Source organism: Neltuma alba, unplaced genomic scaffold (genome assembly GCF_004799145.2).
Source record: "Neltuma alba isolate B1F8T4 unplaced genomic scaffold, ASM479914v2 tig00013478_pilon, whole genome shotgun sequence".
NCBI lineage: Eukaryota > Viridiplantae > Streptophyta > Magnoliopsida > Fabales > Fabaceae > Neltuma > Neltuma alba.
In genome coordinates, this window is record NW_021637711.1 from 61,590 (window position 1) to 81,256 (window position 19,667).

General features: G+C 33.3%; 1 protein-coding gene across 1 annotated transcript; it reads right to left on the bottom strand.

The window, feature by feature from the left end:
* Positions 1–660: 660 nt before the first annotated feature.
* Positions 661–14,095, bottom strand: LOC114737652 (protein ALWAYS EARLY 3). The gene is made up of 20 exons (XM_028925600.1): positions 13,859–14,095; positions 12,995–13,144; positions 11,630–11,728; positions 11,221–11,283; positions 10,503–10,580; positions 9,879–10,068; positions 9,307–9,566; positions 8,847–9,228; positions 7,901–7,975; positions 7,321–7,532; positions 6,834–6,884; positions 6,120–6,395; positions 5,858–6,036; positions 5,474–5,756; positions 4,565–4,798; positions 2,734–2,895; positions 2,470–2,613; positions 2,118–2,333; positions 1,436–1,732; positions 661–1,105 (listed from the first exon to the last, which is right to left on the bottom strand). Exons 2-20 carry the CDS (start codon positions 13,124–13,126, stop codon positions 932–934), a joined length of 3,507 nt encoding a protein of 1,168 aa, XP_028781433.1. The 5' UTR covers positions 13,127–13,144; positions 13,859–14,095; the 3' UTR covers positions 661–931.
* Between the last annotated feature and the right edge of the window lie 5,572 nt (positions 14,096–19,667).

Below are 19,667 nucleotides of genomic sequence, written 5' to 3' on the forward strand. Positions count from 1 at the left end.
TTCTTTTCAAAAATTATCTTATAGAAGAGATTGGAGGAGGTAGTTTGCAATCTAAAGGTGCTTATTTGTATGTGTGCTAATCTGAATCAAATAAGTGGGCTCTCACTTTATTGCGAGGCCTCTAGTATTTCTCTTGGAAAACAATTTCTTTTCCATCATGCGGGGGAAAAAAAAGGGACATAATATTTTAGATGAAGAAAGTCAAAGCCATTTGCCTTGCGCCTGTTGATTCAACGAATCGTTTCTATCTGATCTGTAATGATTTTCTTTCAGTCACTTCAATTCGCTTTTTTTCTTGTTTCCAAAGAATGAAAAAATGGGGAAAATATTTCCACTTCATTCAAAACACTGAAGAGCTATCTTTTTTAGACTAAACCGATCTTTAATTCCTTGAATAAAACATCTCTAGGAAGAGAAGAGACCAAGGTGTGTTTCTTTCCCTAGAGAGAACAAGAAGTTATCTAGATATAGCAATAGTTTCGCGTAGCCACACCTTTTCATGTAGCACCAACACTGATATTTAAAGTGTTTTAATCAAATATATAGATACCCCATGGGTGGTTAATCAAGGCAATTGCAGTTTAGAGTATAAAGACTTACCAAAAAAATTATTAAAAAAAAAAAAGTAAAGTAGCACCCACTTCTCTAGTTTTATTTTTCAAATGCATCCAATACTTTAGTCCTATTTATGGTGCATTTAGCACCCTGATATTATTATGTGTTTTTAGTGCTTCCAGCACCCTAATCTTATTTATAATGTATCGAACATCCTAACCCATAAATAAGATTAGAGTTCTAGATGTAACTGGAAAACAACATCAAGAGATATTGGATGTGCTAGGAAAATATTGTCAGGATACTAAAATGTATCATAAACAAAATTAAAGTGTAGAATGCTACTTTATCCTAATTGAAAAAAAATATGGAGAAGCTAGGTAGTTTGGGTAGGTATGAGTGCCAATATCTGATTCCTGATTATGCCCATGCATTTCTGTATCTCTTCATATATTGGAAGATTCTTTGAACAAAATGGCTGCAAACCTGTGACTGCAGAATCTAACATATGAACAACGTCGGCAGGTGGGAAATGTCGCTCTGTACACTTCTGCAATTTGTTTTACAAAGATATGTCAGCGTGCACGTTAAGAATTTGCAACAAGATAATCAATAGTACTACCATATATTCCTTGATGCAGTAACAATCACTGTCTGGACTAGTCAGCATTTAAGTAGAGTATAACACCACACGACAAGTGAACTCCCCCCCCCCCCCCCAAAAAAAAACTATCAACGGTAAATAATTGAATCTTCAATAGAAATTATGAGGGGAGATTGACTTGAGATTGACCACATACAATGTTTATTAAATAGCAACAATGGAGGGGAGATTGACGACATACAAGCAGATAGCAATTTGAAGAGCCACGAAACTTGCCTGGATCATCAGCAAGGTGGCTAGACATTGAGAAATAAGTTCTGAGGGAATTTTCACTTCATTTTGATCAGATGAGCTGTTTAGCTCAGGATCTTGTGAATGATTATTTGACAAAGGCTTCGATTTACTTGCAGTCATCTGATCCTGAGAAGCTAGAGTGACATGAACAGAATCTGTGGGCATGAATTGCGAGGACAGAGCAGCTTGGTCATCCACTGAAAGCCGATTATTTATAAAATTAATTGACTCTTCAATTCCTTCACCCTTATCTTCTGTCTTAGTAAAAGACAACATCGCCTGCAATAATTGTTGAGAAACTGTAGTCAGAGATTGGAAAAACGATAGTGATACGACTCCTCAAGGATTAATGAAAATAGAAAGGAAATCATCTAGCAGCTGGTCATCAGTAATTCGGTATACAAACTAGTGTAAAAATGTTCACTTAATGATTGCTGAGTCAATCATCCAAATGAATCTTCACAGATGGTGATCCAACCATCCAGATTCATCAGTGATGCAGGCAGATCGTGTATAAAAATAATAACACCACAAAATTTCAAGCATTTGGCTTGACCAAACATATCGGCTGTATAGGGATGACTGGAGTTTAGTGTTGAGTTCACTTTAAATATGCAGTGCAGACATGCCGTAATTATTCACAAAGTGGGCACCCTTTCCATACCTGCATAGCTGCACCAACCATTGTGCGGGCTCTTCTTTTAGAACTTCCAATAATTTCAGCTATATGAGATTGAAAATTTTGGTTGTGAGAAGCTGAACAATACGAAGAGCTAGTTTGACCGCCAAGATCATCCGAATTAGCTAGGGGCCTTGGTGATAAATTAGAGTTCCCCTGATATGTGTTATGCTGTCTCACGCAAAACAAGGCAGAAGAGACCTGCACAAATGAAATCCACTTAGGAAGTTGCAGATAGGTGAAGACGGAAGGAAGGAAAGATTATATGAAATTAACTGTGCAATCGTGTGTCAAATTTTTGTGCTATCGTGTGTTAATCGTTCCATGAATTTCATGCCTGCTCGTTCACTTCATTTAACTGCAACAATACTGCAGCATAATGTCTCTTAAATGGCTCTGAATCATTTAAAGAGTGGTCCCCATATTTCCGTCTTTCACATGCCTCATCATTCATTTTCTTCAGTTCAGATAGCACAATTTCCTATAAGTTCACAGCCATAAGCTCATTACTTCGATACGAATATTTGAAAGGCAGATATTTTTCCTGTATCACAACAAAGAGAAGTTTAGAGACGATGACTAATTATTCATTAGGGAGTACCTTTTTGTCAAGAGCACGAATCAGCTCAAAAACAGCATTTGTGCCAGCTTCTTTGAACGGGACATTTACATGAAAAGAAGCTTTAGAATTTGCTGACAGTCGAGCGTTACCAATCTCATTGCAAGCAACATTAGCTTGCAATTTGGAACTTGAAGAAATGCCCTGGAGAAAATAGAAAGAAAAGAAAAGGACAAATTAAACTACTCAGGAAACTTCGACAGCTCATCATAATAAAATTGGTAAGTTGATTCTACAATACAGCTGGAAGACACATCAACAGAAACCAATCTAGTCAGATGAAAATAGAAGACATTGTTGATAATGTGAGATTGATTATTTTGGTTCTCTAAGAAACACGAATGTTTGATCAGGAAAGTTATGAGTAAGAGGAACCTATTTTCTAGGAAAACAACAGACAGACAGACATGAACAATCAGTGCGGGGCATTTAATGGAAGGATTAAATTGTTAGGGCACCTTTGATATATGAAATGGAATGGAAAATGGAACGAAGTGATTTCTATAACGCAAAATAACCCATGTGTCCCTACTTTGAAAAAGTAAGAAAAATAAAATAATATTTAATAACGACAACAAAGATATAGTAAAAATTACCCAAAAAATAAAAATAAAGGAAAAGGAGTTTATTCTCTAACACAAACCAAAAGGAGCATTAGTTTTCTCAAAAAATAAGCTTAAAAATCTTTACAGCTTTGATTTTTATGGCATGAGTCGACCTGAAATCCCTTTGATGTTTATAAATTATAAATTTATGCATTACTATAACAAATTAAGTACTATAGTGAAAATAACAATAATGGAAAGTAATACGCAGGCACGAATATATGATATTAATTAATGTCGTAAAAATAGGGCAAATTAAGGCAAAAGGCGTCTGGTAAAATAAAAACACAAGAGATGAGAGTTTTTTTTTTTGTTTTTGGCTAAAGCATAGGCATCCTCCTATTGGAGGCAATCTAATTCGAGACACTATCGAGCATTGAATGTGGGCATCTCTCCCAGCGGGGATTCAAATCTTGGTTCGCCACATTGTGAGGAACTTGCCCTTTCTGCTAAACCCAACCCCTGTTGGTAGTTTTTAAAAAATAATAATAGGATAAAGGACAGGCAGCCCACCTAGACTGACCACACAGATGAGGTGGGCATGCCAGGCTCTTGTAGTCACCTAGACTGATCACACAGCATGGGAATATATAAAGAATTGCACCAAATGCCACAAAGAACTGCACCAATTGCCATGTGGCATCTAATATTCTATATGGGGAATTTGTTTCTCGCGTAGTCAGTTCTGATATATTAGAATAGGTTGTAGCATATCGTGGTGCAAAAGCCTACTACCACGAATTGGGATTAAAAGAGATTGACAAAGTTTCTTATCTCAAGAATCAGTATTTTTCTAATGCACACTATTTAGCCATAAAGAATCAAATTATAAACCGGGATATACAAATCCTTATTTTGAGCTCCAAGCATGCGTAAAGTCATAATTACTGTATGAGCAGATCTCTGCATTCTGAACACAGTTAACTACGCTTTACTGAAAATTTCAGATTGGAGATATCCTTACAAGGAGTTCACCAAACTTCTCATACAACTGAACTCCATATTGGTTAAAAAAATTAGTTCGCCCTAAGGAGTCATTTGAAGAGGAGATATAAAGAGTCTTGGTGTAAGAGTTTTTAGCAATAATTAAAGAACCGATCTTCCTTTACAATAATAACCAGAATGCAAATTACCTTACACTTCAAAGTATTTAAAACCATAAAATAAAACTAGCAGAATCTGCATTCCATCTGAATATAAATTTGCACCTGTTTCAATAAATTGTTGACGCCACTAGCTGAGGGAGTTATATGAAGAGCATCAACATGATCTAAGTTCCCGCTAGGGTACAATATTCTGTGCTCCTTAATCTTTCCTCGTTTCAGTTTCCCATTAAGGTGGAACTCAATAAGGTTGCCATCTAGTTTAGCAGGAATCACATTGTACCTTATCAGAGATGCTGGCATATTTTCATAAGGATTCAGAGGCATGCAGTCAATATCCTGCCATATAAAAATACTTTCGTGAAATTATTCTTTTATTACTGAAAATTAGAAATAATAAAACAAGGGGGAAAAGTTGAAGAAAGAAGTTTCGTAGAGAAAATTCAGTGAAACAGCCTCTACAATGTGTGATTATGCATTTGATGTGAAAAAAAATTCATTAACATTAGATAGATAGCAGCAATAAAATTCACTATCTTTTACATATTCTGACAGGGATTGATAGCATTTCAAGATGTTAAAGAAATTTGAGCCATTGTGGAAAAAAGTATTCAGCGCATATGCAATTCATGACCAATATTCTGACGTAAATAACAAGTACAGATAAGTTCCTTAAGGGTTACAGTCTGTTCAACATCACTAGATATTACATCCTTTGACCTGGTTCCACAATTCATAAACGTCTATAGTCAGGCATCTTTGCAAAGAATTAAATTGAGGCAACTCAATAAAAGCCCAATTTTGGAATTTTTTTCCATGCATAAAATGTCGAAGTTAAAAATTATTTCAGAAGACCTACTAAGGAAGTATAGGAAAATAATATTGAGGGATTAGTAATTATTTATAACTTATAAACTAGAGATTAAGGAAAAGAATGGGAACTAGAAATCAATTAATTGGTTTGAATTTAGTTATCCTTTTGTCAATTAATTAAAGCAGTTAAGCAAAGAATACCATGACTAATTCAACCCCCAGTTCAGGCTGGTCAAATTGAACCCGACATGAACAGTTGTCAACAGTTAGTATACTCCCATCATGAATCTCTCTCGTCTTTGGGTGAATGGCAATGACACGCTGTCCAACAATTAAAGGCCTGGCCAAATCAGTTGGAAGGCAATCCCTGGTACCAGCAAGAAGTTCTGCATAATGTGCCCTAACTGAGTCCCGGTATTGATTTAACTTCGATTTTTCTTCTATCAAAAATTGCTCAGAAAATCTCCGGGGTCTGCCAAGAGAACTGCACAAGAGTAACAAACACATGAAATACCTTGAGACTTTAACAAGAATGAGACAATAGTATAGCAGCAAATACAAATAGAATCACTTGGGACAAAATACCTCCTAATGACTCCCCACTCTACACGACTCAGTCTAGGAACATGCCCCAATCCAACATGGTCCAAGTACTCCATGAACTCCCTTTTTGCAAACCATGGGTAATCTATAGCACTGTAAAACCACTCAAAAGTGCACCATCGCCGTATTTGATGTGAAGACAGGCAATTAATAAGCTTTTCCTGCAATAATGAAAAAAAACATCTTTGAAATCAGATTGAAAAATTAAGTCAACATCCATTTACATAAATGATGGATAATCAACCTTGTGGCTTGATACACTATTCTGGAGAATGGGTTTTCTATGTTGACCACTAAAAATACTTTCTGGCACCTTTATATCTTGTTCTACCATTGGTTTTGGTTTCTCCATCTTTCTTCTATGCCTTCCTTTGTTTGCTAAACCAACTTTATCTGTAGATGAAACTTCTATGGGTAATAGCAGAGAATCATCCCTTCTTCCTTTGTCCTCATTACTTGAAGACATCATTCCTGGGAGTTGCACCTTTGTCCTCATTGCAAGATTGTCACTTATCATCCTCTGTCCAAAATATTACAGCCATCTCCAAGATTGGAATCAAGCGAAACACTAAATTGCATTGAAAAATGGACTAAAATTTCAAACACCTGTGACATACTCCCTCCAGTGTTATTTATAAGCTTCAAATTTAGAGATAAGTGTGTTCCATTTTATGAGCTGGGATTTTTTTTTTAACATTTACCGCATTTTTTCTGATTTTGCCCTTAATTTTTTTTTTTTTTTGTCTCTCCTTTATCATACTCTCTCTTATCACATTTCCCCGCACATCCTCTTTCATCATCTTTCTCATTTATTATGAGGGCATATTTGGAAACAAAACTATATTTCTAACCTATTTATTGCTTTTAACTAATGGTTCATTATTGTAAATTAGTTATTTGAAGCTTATAATAAGGACCAGAGGGAGTACTTAATATACTAGCAGGAATAGCTGCATACCTTGATCTTCTGTGAACCACTTAAATGAGAACTGGTTTGAGTTTCGTCATTCTGCAATAAGATCCAAGCTTACTTGCATATTTAATGTCAAACATCAAACAAGAGATACAGAGGAATAATAGCTATTAAAAAATAGTCTTCATAGCACTTTGATGTGTCCAACTTTGAAAAGTTTGCATTTTGGTCTTCTAGATTTAGTGTGTTTGGCGATTTGAAAACTTTTTTGCTGACATGTTGATATCTTTGCTGATGAAAAGATGACCAGGAAGGCATCCAGTCAGCAGAAAGGGTGCCACACCAGCAGCATACAGACAGAGGGACTTAATAGCACCAATTTAATTCAGAGGGATGCCTTGTTCAAATTGATACTAGGGGTACCCAATTGAAGCTTCTCAAATGCAAGGGGGACAAAAACTCTAATTTAAGACTAAAGGTAAAAAATAAAAATAAAACTACAACTAAAGGCTAGAATTTTGTTGATACTTACTTTCAATATTGAAGGTGTTTGTCTTCTCTTCCTCTTTCTAGCATCAAGGTGGAAGGTGCCCTTTTCTTGAGGAACAAAAACTTCATTACCAGGAGAAACCAAACTTAATTTACCTAAAGCAGTGCTTTCATCACTCACAATCGTATGATGGGTTTCCACTTTAGACTCATCAACAGCTCCTTGGTTTTCTTCCCTCACCCGCACAAGTGACTCTGAACAAACAGAAAGCAGCATATTAGAGGATCTAAACTCTCAAAATATGATGAAAGCAAATAGGTATTTGTAAGCAATGCTAAATTATAAATTGAAAATCAGAATTGTATGAATATCCAAGAGTATACAGCATGAACAAACTATGATAGAGGACACAAAAAGACATGATAGAAAGGAACCAAGGGCTAATAAAAAAACTGACTAAGAAAAGCATGAAAACCATGAGACAACACTCAGAATGCACAACAGTAAACAACATAGTTCTTGCAAGAATCTAATTTATTTTGAAATCACCCTTGTGTGGAAGAAGCAAAGAATAGTTAGATGAAACTGCATAAAATTATCGGTGAAGACTTAAATGTCATACCGGGGTCAGGGTTTGCGACTGGCATCATCAAAGATAGACCAGCCAAGGCTTTCAAAGCATCAAAAGAACCTTCATCTACAAAAGGAGGAAAAAAAGATAAATGCGTAACACCATACTTCAAATTGGAACCAAAAGTGCACACTTTAAGACAAACTAATATTAAGCAAATGATGAGAATAAAAACACAACGTAAAAACATTCTCATTCAAATAAGTTTTATGTCTTACTATCAAATAATTAGACAACATTTATGGTCCATTTGATTGGAGGGATTTGGAGGGGGAAGGAGGGATTTTACTCCACTTCCTCATTTGGTCCAAAATGTTATCCCTCCCCTCCAAAAGTGGGGGAATTTGGAGGGGAGGGGCTCAGCCCCATTTTATTATGACTAAGTTAACCTCATTGTTTAATGATATTCTCGTATTGCCTTTATGTGTAACTCAATGAACTCACCTTCACAGGTGATCTATTCAAATACAAAAATTTGCTATATCTTTCTTCTGCATTCTCTGATCACAGATAACAATGGCAATTTTATATTCTCTCAGTAACCAGAGCACAAACCTTTGATTCCCCTCTTCTATTTTTATGGAACATATAAAGAAGAAGAAGAGACTATACATCTTTACCCAGCAGCACCTACTATGGACAATGTAACAAAATATCATCTATTTCTCATTATTTTCCTATTTCTTAATTAGATAAATAAACATTCATTCATAAGACGAGAGCAATACTTCTATATAATCCACTGATTAAGAAGTTAGGCAATATATTAGAGTCTGAGATCCTTTGTTCAATAAACATACAACATGCTCTGAGCAGAATTTAACAGAATTCAAGTTCGAAATAGCAAGCCTACTTAACAGCTACAAAAGGGAACTTAGTGAAGGGAATTATTGGAACCACAAAAATACCTTTTTTATTACAAAAGAAATAAGCTTACCTTCTTTTTCAAGCAGTACTTTTTCACTTTTCTTCCTGAGACTCTTGAAGGAGGACCTAGTACCTTTTGTGGCTGCAAATTTAATTTCAATTTTATCCTTGGTTAAATCCAGTCCTTTATCTTCGTCTGTCCCACTAGAAGCTTCCTTTACACCATCCCAATGCTTATTCTCATTTTCTCCGAGTTCTAACTTTTTTCTGTAGTATTTTGTTCCCTTTTCTTCATTTTTTCCTCTTCTAGCTCTTCCTCTGCTGCTCTGTTGACTCAGTTTCCAAGAATAATCTCCACTGCCGCACCCTGTGCTTCGTAAACTTAATTCAGGGCTACCATCGTTCAAGTCAAAATGGCAAAATTTGGATCCTGCTACTTCCGATTTAGTGTTCTGAAAAACCATAGTTGTCCAGAGTTATTAGTTCATCTTAAAAAAATATCAGACAATACAAGCGGACAAACTACATACCTTCCTCCCATTATTCTGACAGGGTGATGACATAATACCCTTAGATTTATTGTTTGTTGAGTCCGAAACTTTGGAAGTATCACCTATTTGTAAAGCCTCCGTCAGTGCTAAAGCAATTTTATGACCAACATCATTACTGTCAACCATTTGCCTGTAACCTTGCCTAGCAGGTGAAAAACACTTTCTGCCCATATCCTTATGAATGGAATGTGAAACAGGGACACGGGGAGTCCTTTTCCGAACAGCGTGAGAACTTAAACCTTAAAACAAAATCCCAAATAACAATAAATCATTAGATAAGAACATTGATAGAAGTCCCTTTTAAATATAAAAATAGACATTAGACACTCCTTAAAATTAAGAGAGATGTAGTCTTTCCAGAATTGAAGGGGCTAACAGAAGAAAATTTGTGCCAGTGTATGTGCGACATGTTTCCAGCAGGAGGAAACATTATTCAAAGTTCCTCAATCTTAATGTAAGAATTGATGTTTTAAAAACAAACACAAGCTGAAGCAAGAGAGAAGAGAATGGAATCAAAGTAATCTTCATATGCATTCAGAATATCAACCCACCAGAATGCCTCTTCTTCAACAATGACAGGCAGCCGTCACCTGATGTAATTGAATGTGACTGAGAATGATCTGAAAAATCTCCATCTGATGCTTTATAGTTCCCATATGAACATTTCTGCTGCGAAAATTTTGGAGGCTTTTTAAATTTTTCCGTATCTTCGTTGGTTTCTTGTCCACTATCACTTCCTCCCTGCCAATTAAAACATTCATATTATATTTGCATTTTATCGTTTCCAAAATTTAGTCATTACCCTTTGCAAATCCCAAGCCTTTTATAAAGTACACAATTATTTCCAAAAGTAACAGCACTAGCAATACAATTTATGATCTCATGAGTGATTTGTTTATCATGGTATGGGAGGGCTTACAGATCAGTGAGCTGACTGGATAATAACCCTATACAATTATTATTAAGTAAAAGGCAATCCTCGTATATTAAAAATACTAGAGGAAACAAAGAACTTGTGAAAAGAACTGAAATAAAGGGTGAGAGAATCACCTATATCATAGCTGGAGGCAAGGTCAATTAGGAAACAGAACCTCAAACCAACCACAAGAATGTTACAGAAAAAGTAATGCCCGAGTAAATATTCAATGTAGCTTTAAGTTGAAATTCAAGCTTACCAGTACACTATAGTGATCGGTCATCATTGCTATGAGTCCAACTACAGAAGCAGTGCCCTCTGGAAGAGACAAGTATGCCTGAAAATAAACCCAGAACAATCTTGGTTTCAAAACAATATACAAATTAAGCAAAACCCAGTATATCAAAATGTGATATTATGCATCACCAAATAACCCAAACTAGTGAAACTTAATTGAAAAATGAAACAATTTTTGTCCACAAAAAGCGCAACAGGGAGGATTCCTTTATCATAATGAAGGTTCGCTTGAAGCAATATTTCCTTGCACATCATTAACTACTTCGTTTGTTTGCAATAATTGCATCTATGAGCTGGTTGCCAGCAATTAGACCTTTTTTGTTTTAATCAACCCATAAACTTTAAGATAGGAGAAGAAAAGAAAGAATAACAAGCCAGAGGCATAATATATGAGATAAAACGTAACTACTAATTAGTAACAAAAAATATTAAAATGAAAAAAGTATTACTACTCTGATTTTAAGAAACAAAGAAATAGAAATATTCAATTTCATCTGCTAATTTATTTCCTATTTCATATGATTATTTTGGGAAGATAAATTTACACAAACCAAGACCAAGACTTCTTAATCAGCTTCTATATGTGACTGCGTGGTATGTTTTAGAATCAGTGTCGGTGTGATATGCATTTAGCAATGTGTACAAGTTAATCAGCATGTCTAGAATATTGCTGCACCTACTCGATTCATAGAGTACAGAGCTTCTACCATTTCCAAAGACCTATGATACACTGCAGCAGCCACCTGTAAGCAAAGGAGAAAATTTTTGGTACAGGACAGAATGTCAGACAATGATAGTTTGCTGAAAAAGGTAGATTCACACAGCTAGATACATGCCAATGGCTTTGTAGCCTCCTGGCATAAAACCTCCTCCGTAGGTGGGAGGTTGTATCTCAGGCCATTTTTGCCTGTCCCTCTAAATTTATTAAAAAAAAAAAAAATCATTAGATACATGCTTGAGCCAGCAACTTTACATGCAATTAGGCAATGTCAAGTGCAGGCATACCGCTTTTATAGTAAACAAAAATTTCACCTTTCATTCCAACCTGATTTAATAACTAGCACCTCATCACTGAAAAACTAAACTAACCTTCTTCCAGTCTTTCCCATATTTACGGTAAGCATCATAGAAACGCTCAAGCTCCTCCTTACTCCATTTTGGTCCTAACATGTCAGCCAATTTTCTCTTCTGTGTATCATTGAAAAGTAATTACGAAATTTGTGAGAAAGCAAAAAATGCTGAGCCAAATTTAATACGTTACTTCTTTCTCTTAACTTAGAAAACTCCTAAGGAGACACCAGAAAAACTGTTATGATGACAACTTCTTTTTATTTTCATTGGCAAGAGTCATAGAGGAGAAGGGATGAAAGAAAAGGGGGAAAGGCCTGATACCAACCTAACTTCTAAGATCCTTTAAAATGAGCCCCAACTTTATAACACATAAGCAATATGCATGCATAAATGCACTTTCAATGCAGCCATTGAGAGTAGGAAATGAAATTGCTATACACTGAAAAACCAGAGTATTAAAGCACAACTTTTGTGCTATGTTATGTTCCACTACTACAATGGATTAAACTGGCAGCAAATCCCTTCAAGTGAAAGTCCTTTGGGCTTAAAGCTTGAATTACAAACAGGGCCTCCATATGCCGTATCAAAATTGATTTAATTTCAGACAATGGGCTTCGTGATCATGAAGACTCTGATACCATGTTTATGGTGCATGTGCAAAGAGGTTGGCAAAGTTTGCTAAGCTGATTAGTCTTTCTTGCTTATATTGGCCCTTGTGTGATGTTTTCTTTTAGCTTCTTCGTATGTAAATCTAATCTATTCTTAATAACATTGTCAAATATCTATAAACAAAATTAATTAATATTGAGCAACATCACAAAGAGTACATCCACATACATCATCGAATTGCTCTTGTAACTTAGGTGCTTTGGCATTACTATTGGAATTTATCTTCCAGTTATTATAAGCAATTCAAAAGCACAAAATGGTCATAGTTGATGGATCCGCACATCAAAAGTTAATCATATAACCTGTCTCAAAATCTGACCAGCTACACAAATAATGTTCAGAGCATTATTATTTTGGATTAAACTCAATGTCTAATCTCGCATGAATTAAAAGTTAGGATCACCAGAATGGCATCAAAAGTCAAGCAATTTGTTAAGCGAAAAATACTAATGCAGAAATATAGAAATAGTATTAAAAAACCCAACACTGGCATCTATATATAAGTGAGACTCTTCCTTACTAACGTACTATTGTGTGTGAACGCATGTAACCAAAACAAGATATACAGTAGCCTAAATAGAAAGCTCAACAAAAAAAGCACCAATATGCAAGTTAGACACCAAACTTTAACATATATGATGTTCTTCCTTATTGTAAATGAAGTTATGCGTAACGAGAAAAATTCTTTGTGAATCATTTTAGCACCAATCATACCTTCTGAATGCCAGGACTACCCTGTGCCCTAGTCTTGTTAACATTCTCTCTATTTTTTTCTTCATAAGATACAGCTTCACGAATATTTGAAAATCTCTTAGTGACACTTTTGGATTTTCTAGATGGAGCCATGAGTAGTGCCTTGGTTTTCTGAAATTACCAGAAAGACAAATTACGAAAATCACAATTTTCAAAAGAATTAAGATAAAATGAAGTAGATATAGACTACAACAACAATTGATAAAAAGGCAAAAAAAAAATCAGTTGCACACTGCCGCACTAAACACATGGAGAATCAATGTAAAGAATATTTTGTACTTCAGAATCTAATGTTTGTTGCAGATGAACAACGAATGAAACAGGTTAGTGTTTATTGATGAGAAATCACAAGTTCGAAACTAGAAGTTGCTTCCCACGGATCAATGAAAGAGTACCAGCTAATGACGAGTAGAGAATATTTAATAGGCAGGCAGTTGCCTTCACACGACCCAAACAACATAGTTTGAAATATTGAACATATAATCAGCAATTCGGAGCCACACCAAAGGATTCATGATAAACAAAAATTAGATACAAAAAGTTGAAACACCCTTGTCCAAGTTACGTAACCAGTTCATGTGTCACTTATGTAGAAAATATTTGTCTCTCTAATAAAAGATCAAATGACAGCAGAGGAAGCACACATTGAAGTTTCAATGCCAAGTCCGAACTGAGAATCGAGATAGAAAAATTACTACTCATCGAGTTGAAAAAGAGAAGAAAGGATCACGGCTACACTAAATTTGGCAGCAGAGAAACAAGTAGAAGGAGAAAAGTTGCGGCATGTCGGAGAAAGAAAATCATAAACACGACCAAATTGCATACAGCTTTCAACAAAAATCATCTCTCTGGTCGAAACGCTGCCTTGTACTTCAGTTTACGTCCATGAAGAAACTGAAACCAGCGCGAAATTCTAAATTCAGAAAATTTTCCTTTTATTCCTCTCGATCTAAGTTTTCTCTGCAACCATATCAGACTATAGCAACCCAGAAAATCTTCAAGAATTGAAGTTTTCGACTCTGACAGACCAGAAAGTCCTGTTTCCCGAATCACTGAAACGAATTGAACATGGAAGAAAATTGAGCATCAACAAAATGCAAGCTCACCTATAGGGCGGGCCTTTACATGATGAATCAAAGATTCGAAACAAAGCTGTTAGATTAGAAAGCGATCAAGTGGCGGGAGAAACTAGTGACATTGACAGTACTGATGATTGTTTGATTGGTAGAAAAACCGCGATGGGGTGTCGTGTCGGAGTCTGGGGTGTTAATTAATTCATAATTAATAATCATTAACAGTAATAAATTCCACGTCATAACCGCGAAACTGGGGAAAAAAATACTCGTATATATCAATATCAATATTATTATTAACATACTAACTCTTAATCTGCTCCCTGATGAAAATAATAATAATAATAAGATCTACTTAATTAATTTGAATAAATTAAGAAAATTAATTAAAGTTGTTTATTTTTAATGAACATGGGTTAAAATATCAAAAACACTTTTCGCAAAACAAGATAAACTCCTCTGTATATTTACTTCGTAGACTGTAAAAGCACTTTTAAAATTATGGTTTAGTTTCTACCCAAACACCCCCTAAGTGTATTAAATATAATTATCATATCATGAAATCTTTATCATGTGTAACTACTACAATAACTCTCTTTAAAAAATAGATAAATATGAGAGACAGAGTGAATTGAGATCTATATTTAAAACCAAGTTAAACGTCAAATAAGCTTTTATATTAAGGATAAAGGTAATATAAAATAGGGAGAATTATAATAAAGTCCCATAAGAAGAAAATAACTACCAAAATAATACTACCTCCGGTCCTTAATATAAGATCCTTTTTTACTTTATTTTGATCCTAAATATAAGACCCCAGTCCACTTTGTCTTTCATATTTATACATTTTTTTCTAAAGTAGCCCTTCTAATAATAAGAGTTCTAGTCAATACACTTGATTAGCAAGGATATTTTAGAAAATACAACACCTATTTAGGACAAATAACTAACTCAACTTACTTCCTTAATCTCCTCAAATTAATCAACTAGCTCTTATAATTAGGACCGGAGGTAGTATATGAGAAGTTGTTATTTCCTCCGGCAAACTAAAAATTACCCCTTCTAATGCTATTTATAAGATTCAAATTTTAAAACGTGTATGGTTATTTCATAAGTTTCTATTTGATGTTTGTTTTAATATTTAATGCACTTTTATCAATTTTACCTCCTAGTTATTTATTCTCTCTCCTTTCCATAATCTTTTTTATCATATTTTCTCACACATTCTCTTTCATCATTTTTTTAATTTATTACAATGGCATATTTAAAAATAAAAGTATATATCTAACTTATATATTATTTTTAATTTATTTTAACTGTTTATTGTGAAGTAATTATTTAAAACTTATATTATCATTTAGATTTTTTTTTTGGTAATTATGCTCATTTGCTGACACTGGAGGTCAATTCTTCCTATAAAATATTAATTAGGCAAAAGTGATATTCTTATGGAGAAATTACAAATAAAGACATCAGAATATGTAAAATTATAATTTGGAACTTTAAATTTGAAAAATAGTAAATAAAGACCTAATTTTATTTTTGCAAATATGAAATGTGGATGAAATGTCTGAAATGCACTTCAACCAAATTGTGATTTTAGTCCACTAAAGTTATCATTCGTTAAAATAAATTTGTCATTTTTTATAATCAACTCGTCATTTGACATACCTTCAACCAAATTGTGATTTAGTCTAGTGAAATTATCATTCGCTAAAGTGAGCTTGTCATTTCTCATAGTCAACTTGTCATTTGATTGAGAGGTATTTCAGACATTTTACCCACATTTTATATTTGCAAAAGTGGGACTGAGTCTTTATTTGTCATTTTTCAAATTTTTAGTCTCAAATAGTAATTTTACATTTTTAAGGGTATTATTTGTAATTGTCCCTATTCTTATCAGGAAAAGTGATATTCTAACTGAAAATCACTGTATGATCCTAAAATGGAATGTAATTGTAAAAAAATTTCATAATGAATAATAAATGAGTAACAAGTTCTAGTATGAAAAGTAAGAATGTAACTTATGGTGCTCACTTATTATTTAAATTTTTTTAGTAATTATATACTACTTCCAATCCTTAGTATAAAACCTTATTTGACTTTTATTTTGGTTCTAAATATAAAACCCCAATCTACTTTGTTTCTCAAATTTATGCTTTTTTTTTCAAGAAAATCTTTTTAACAATGATAGTTCTAGCCAATACACTTGATTAGTAAGGATATTTTAGAAAAGACAATATATATTTATTACAAATAACTAACTTAACTTCTTTCTTTTTTTTTCTTTTTTTTTGCATCATAACTTAACTTCTTTCCTTGATCTCTTCAAAGTAGTCAACTAACTCTTATAATTAGGATTGGAAGTAGTACCTGATTAGGATCTCGTAGTAATTTTCCTAGACACATATAGTATAATCAAAAACCAAATACTGTAAATAACGCATCTTTTCATATATTTTTATGCATAATATATGTTTAATGAAATTTGGACTTGTTTAGAATTTTCGAATTCTCGTATCTATTGACGTAAAATTAATCCATCTAAATTTCATCCAAATCTATACATTCTCAAAAGCTTGAAATATTATTTATCCTGTGCATTGAAAAATCTAGCTCATAAGCTGAGAAACAAAGAAAATTATAGAATATCGATAGATGGGAATAAGACCATTTTTTTAAAAAAAATTCTAACCCCCCCCCCCAAAAAAAAAAAGTGGCATGCGTGTGAAGTGGATGTCAAGTCCCTTGGCAGGATAATATGACAAATAACATGGATATAAAGAGTAGAATTTTAGTAATAAGATGACAAAGAAAAATTTAGAAGATGGAAAAAGAGTAGTAATAAGGAATAGAATTATACATTGTATATCAAAATATAATAATATAAAAAAATTTAACTGCATATAAATGTGCGTTTTATTTTTATATCTAATACTTTTTCACATCTTTCTAATAATTTATGTAGGTTTTTTGGGCTAAATATATATATTCTTTTATTGAAGATAGTCTTATTCAAAATACTATAGTATCAAATGCAAACACCTTTTTCAATAAAAAATTAGATATTAATTTGTTATTTTGTGAAAATTTAATTAATATAAGAGTTTCAAACAAATAAAGGACCAAAAATATACAGGGACAAAAAGAGGCCTAATTTGATTTCAAAATTGGGCTTTACACACAGAGAGAGAGAGAGAGAGAGACACATAAACTGTGCAATGTTGGCCCAAAAAAAGTTTGCATTGGGTCCTCCTTTTCTATGGTTTTTTGTTCGGTTTCTCTTCTATTTCTTTTTATATTTCTCTTAGAAATAATATGCTCCTTATTTTATTTTCCTCTTTCTTTCTCAGGCTCCTCAGGTATGAGATTTAAATAAAAAAAAAGAAGGAAAAAAAAATCTTTTGGCCATCAAAAAGGAAAAACCTTCTTCAATTTTCTTTTGTAGACCGACAAAATTACCATCAATTGGAACATTTATGTGCCACATTTAATATAAAACTTTTAACGAGTTATACCCTTTTTTTAATCGATTTATAATTTTTATAAATAATGTATAATATGATTTTTTTTTATCACTTTGTTATTGACAAACAACGCCTATCCTAATTGAAAAAGTTTAGCCAATGGGAGAATTGGGCCAGTGCAGGTAAATGGGCCGAACTGGTAGGAGAACCCACTGTCCAAACACATCTCAGCCCGTTTCCCTTTAAGAAGAAAATCGACTACTCTCTTTTAGAGGCAGTGGATCAGGATACAAGAGTGTTTGACTGAAAACTAAATCATAATTTTTAAAGTAAGTTTACTGTACATTTTATTTATAAGCACTAGTTGACTAATTTGAAAATATTAAGAAAAAATTTAAATTAGTTATTTATAGTAAATAGTTGTTGTCTTCCCTAAAATATCCTTACTAATCAAGTGTATTGGTTAGAACTATTATTATTAGAAGGACTATCTTGGAAAAAAAATAGATAAATATGAAAGACAAAGTGAATCGGGATTTTATATTTAAAACCAAACTAAAAGTTAAACAAGGTCTTATATTAAGGACCAGAGGTAGTACTACGTCTGTTGCTTAATATAAAAGCTAGTTGATTAATTTGAATAGATTAAGAAAAGTAGTTAAGTTAGTTATTTGTAATAAATAGATGTGGTCTTTTCTAAAATATTTTTGCTAATAAAGTGTATTGATTAGAACTACTATTATTACAAGAATTATTTTAAAATAAATAAATAAATGTAAGAAATAAAGTGAATTGGGATCTTATATCTATTATTAAAATAAAAATCAAATAAGCTCTTATATTAAATATCAGAGGTAGTAAATATATGAGGAGAGTGAAACCACTTCTAAAAAAGTGTTTTTTTTATAATAATAACTGGATACTATTACCTTAAAAGTAAAATATTACAAGCAAAGTAACAAAGACTAAGCAGGGAAAAAAAAACTTTCTTATCATCCGCCGCCTATTGGAAAACTAGGAGGAAAGTGATCAAGGATATAAAAGATGATGTCGCTATTATGGGCTGATTTAGTCAAGTAATTAGCATAAGAATTATCTTCTCCACAAGCATGTTGAAAGAAGACTTACCAATCTTATTCAAAAGAAGTATTGTGTCTTCAACGATGTTCGTGAGAATCATGACAGCCTCTTGAAATCAGGTTAATAGCCTCTAAGCAGTCAGAGTAGATAACTATTTTCCGGAGGCCTTTGTTTCTTTTGTATGCCAAACACCTCCTCAATATTTATAATTTATAATTTTATTTAAATCCGTACATATTTATAGATGTAAGATGTAGGATTTGACCAAAACTGGTAAAAGCAGCCAGTCAAAGGTGTGCCACAAGTGGCAGGTCGCCTAGTTTTTTGAAAATGCATTTTCATTTTTAATAGCTAAAATTATGAATGTCAGGACCTTCTAATAATAATTAATAATATACTACTTCCGCTCTTTAATATAAAAAGTTATTTGACTTTTATTTTAATTTTAAATATACGATCTCAATTTATTTTGTTTCTCATATTTATATTTTTTTTCAAAATAATCATTCTAATAATGATAATTCTAATCAGTACACTTGATTAGTAAGGATATTTTAGAAAAGTAACACTATTTATGACAAATAACTAACTTAACTTACTTCCTTAATTTTGTTTCATATTAGTCAACCAGCTCTTATAATTAGAACAGAAGGTAATACTGAATATATCTATAATATATATAAAAAATATCACACTTTGGACTCATCTTATATTTTGGTATTAGAAGCTCCAAATTCCTTTACCGCATTATATTTTGAACGCGAAATTTGATGGGGTGATAATTATTAATTAATGCCGCTCCTATTGAGGGATTGTGTTTTGTTTTTTTAATTAAGAAAAGTGAAAAGTGGAAATAAAAAAGTGATGATGGGAATTTTAGATAAAGGGAACGGGAGTGGGAGGGGGAGGGAAAAGGAGAGGTCGCCGACATCTGGGAGGGTACAAAAACACAGTAATTGCAGCAAATCTTCAAAAGTGCATCTTGTGGCCTAAGCTTGTCCACCTCACCCCACT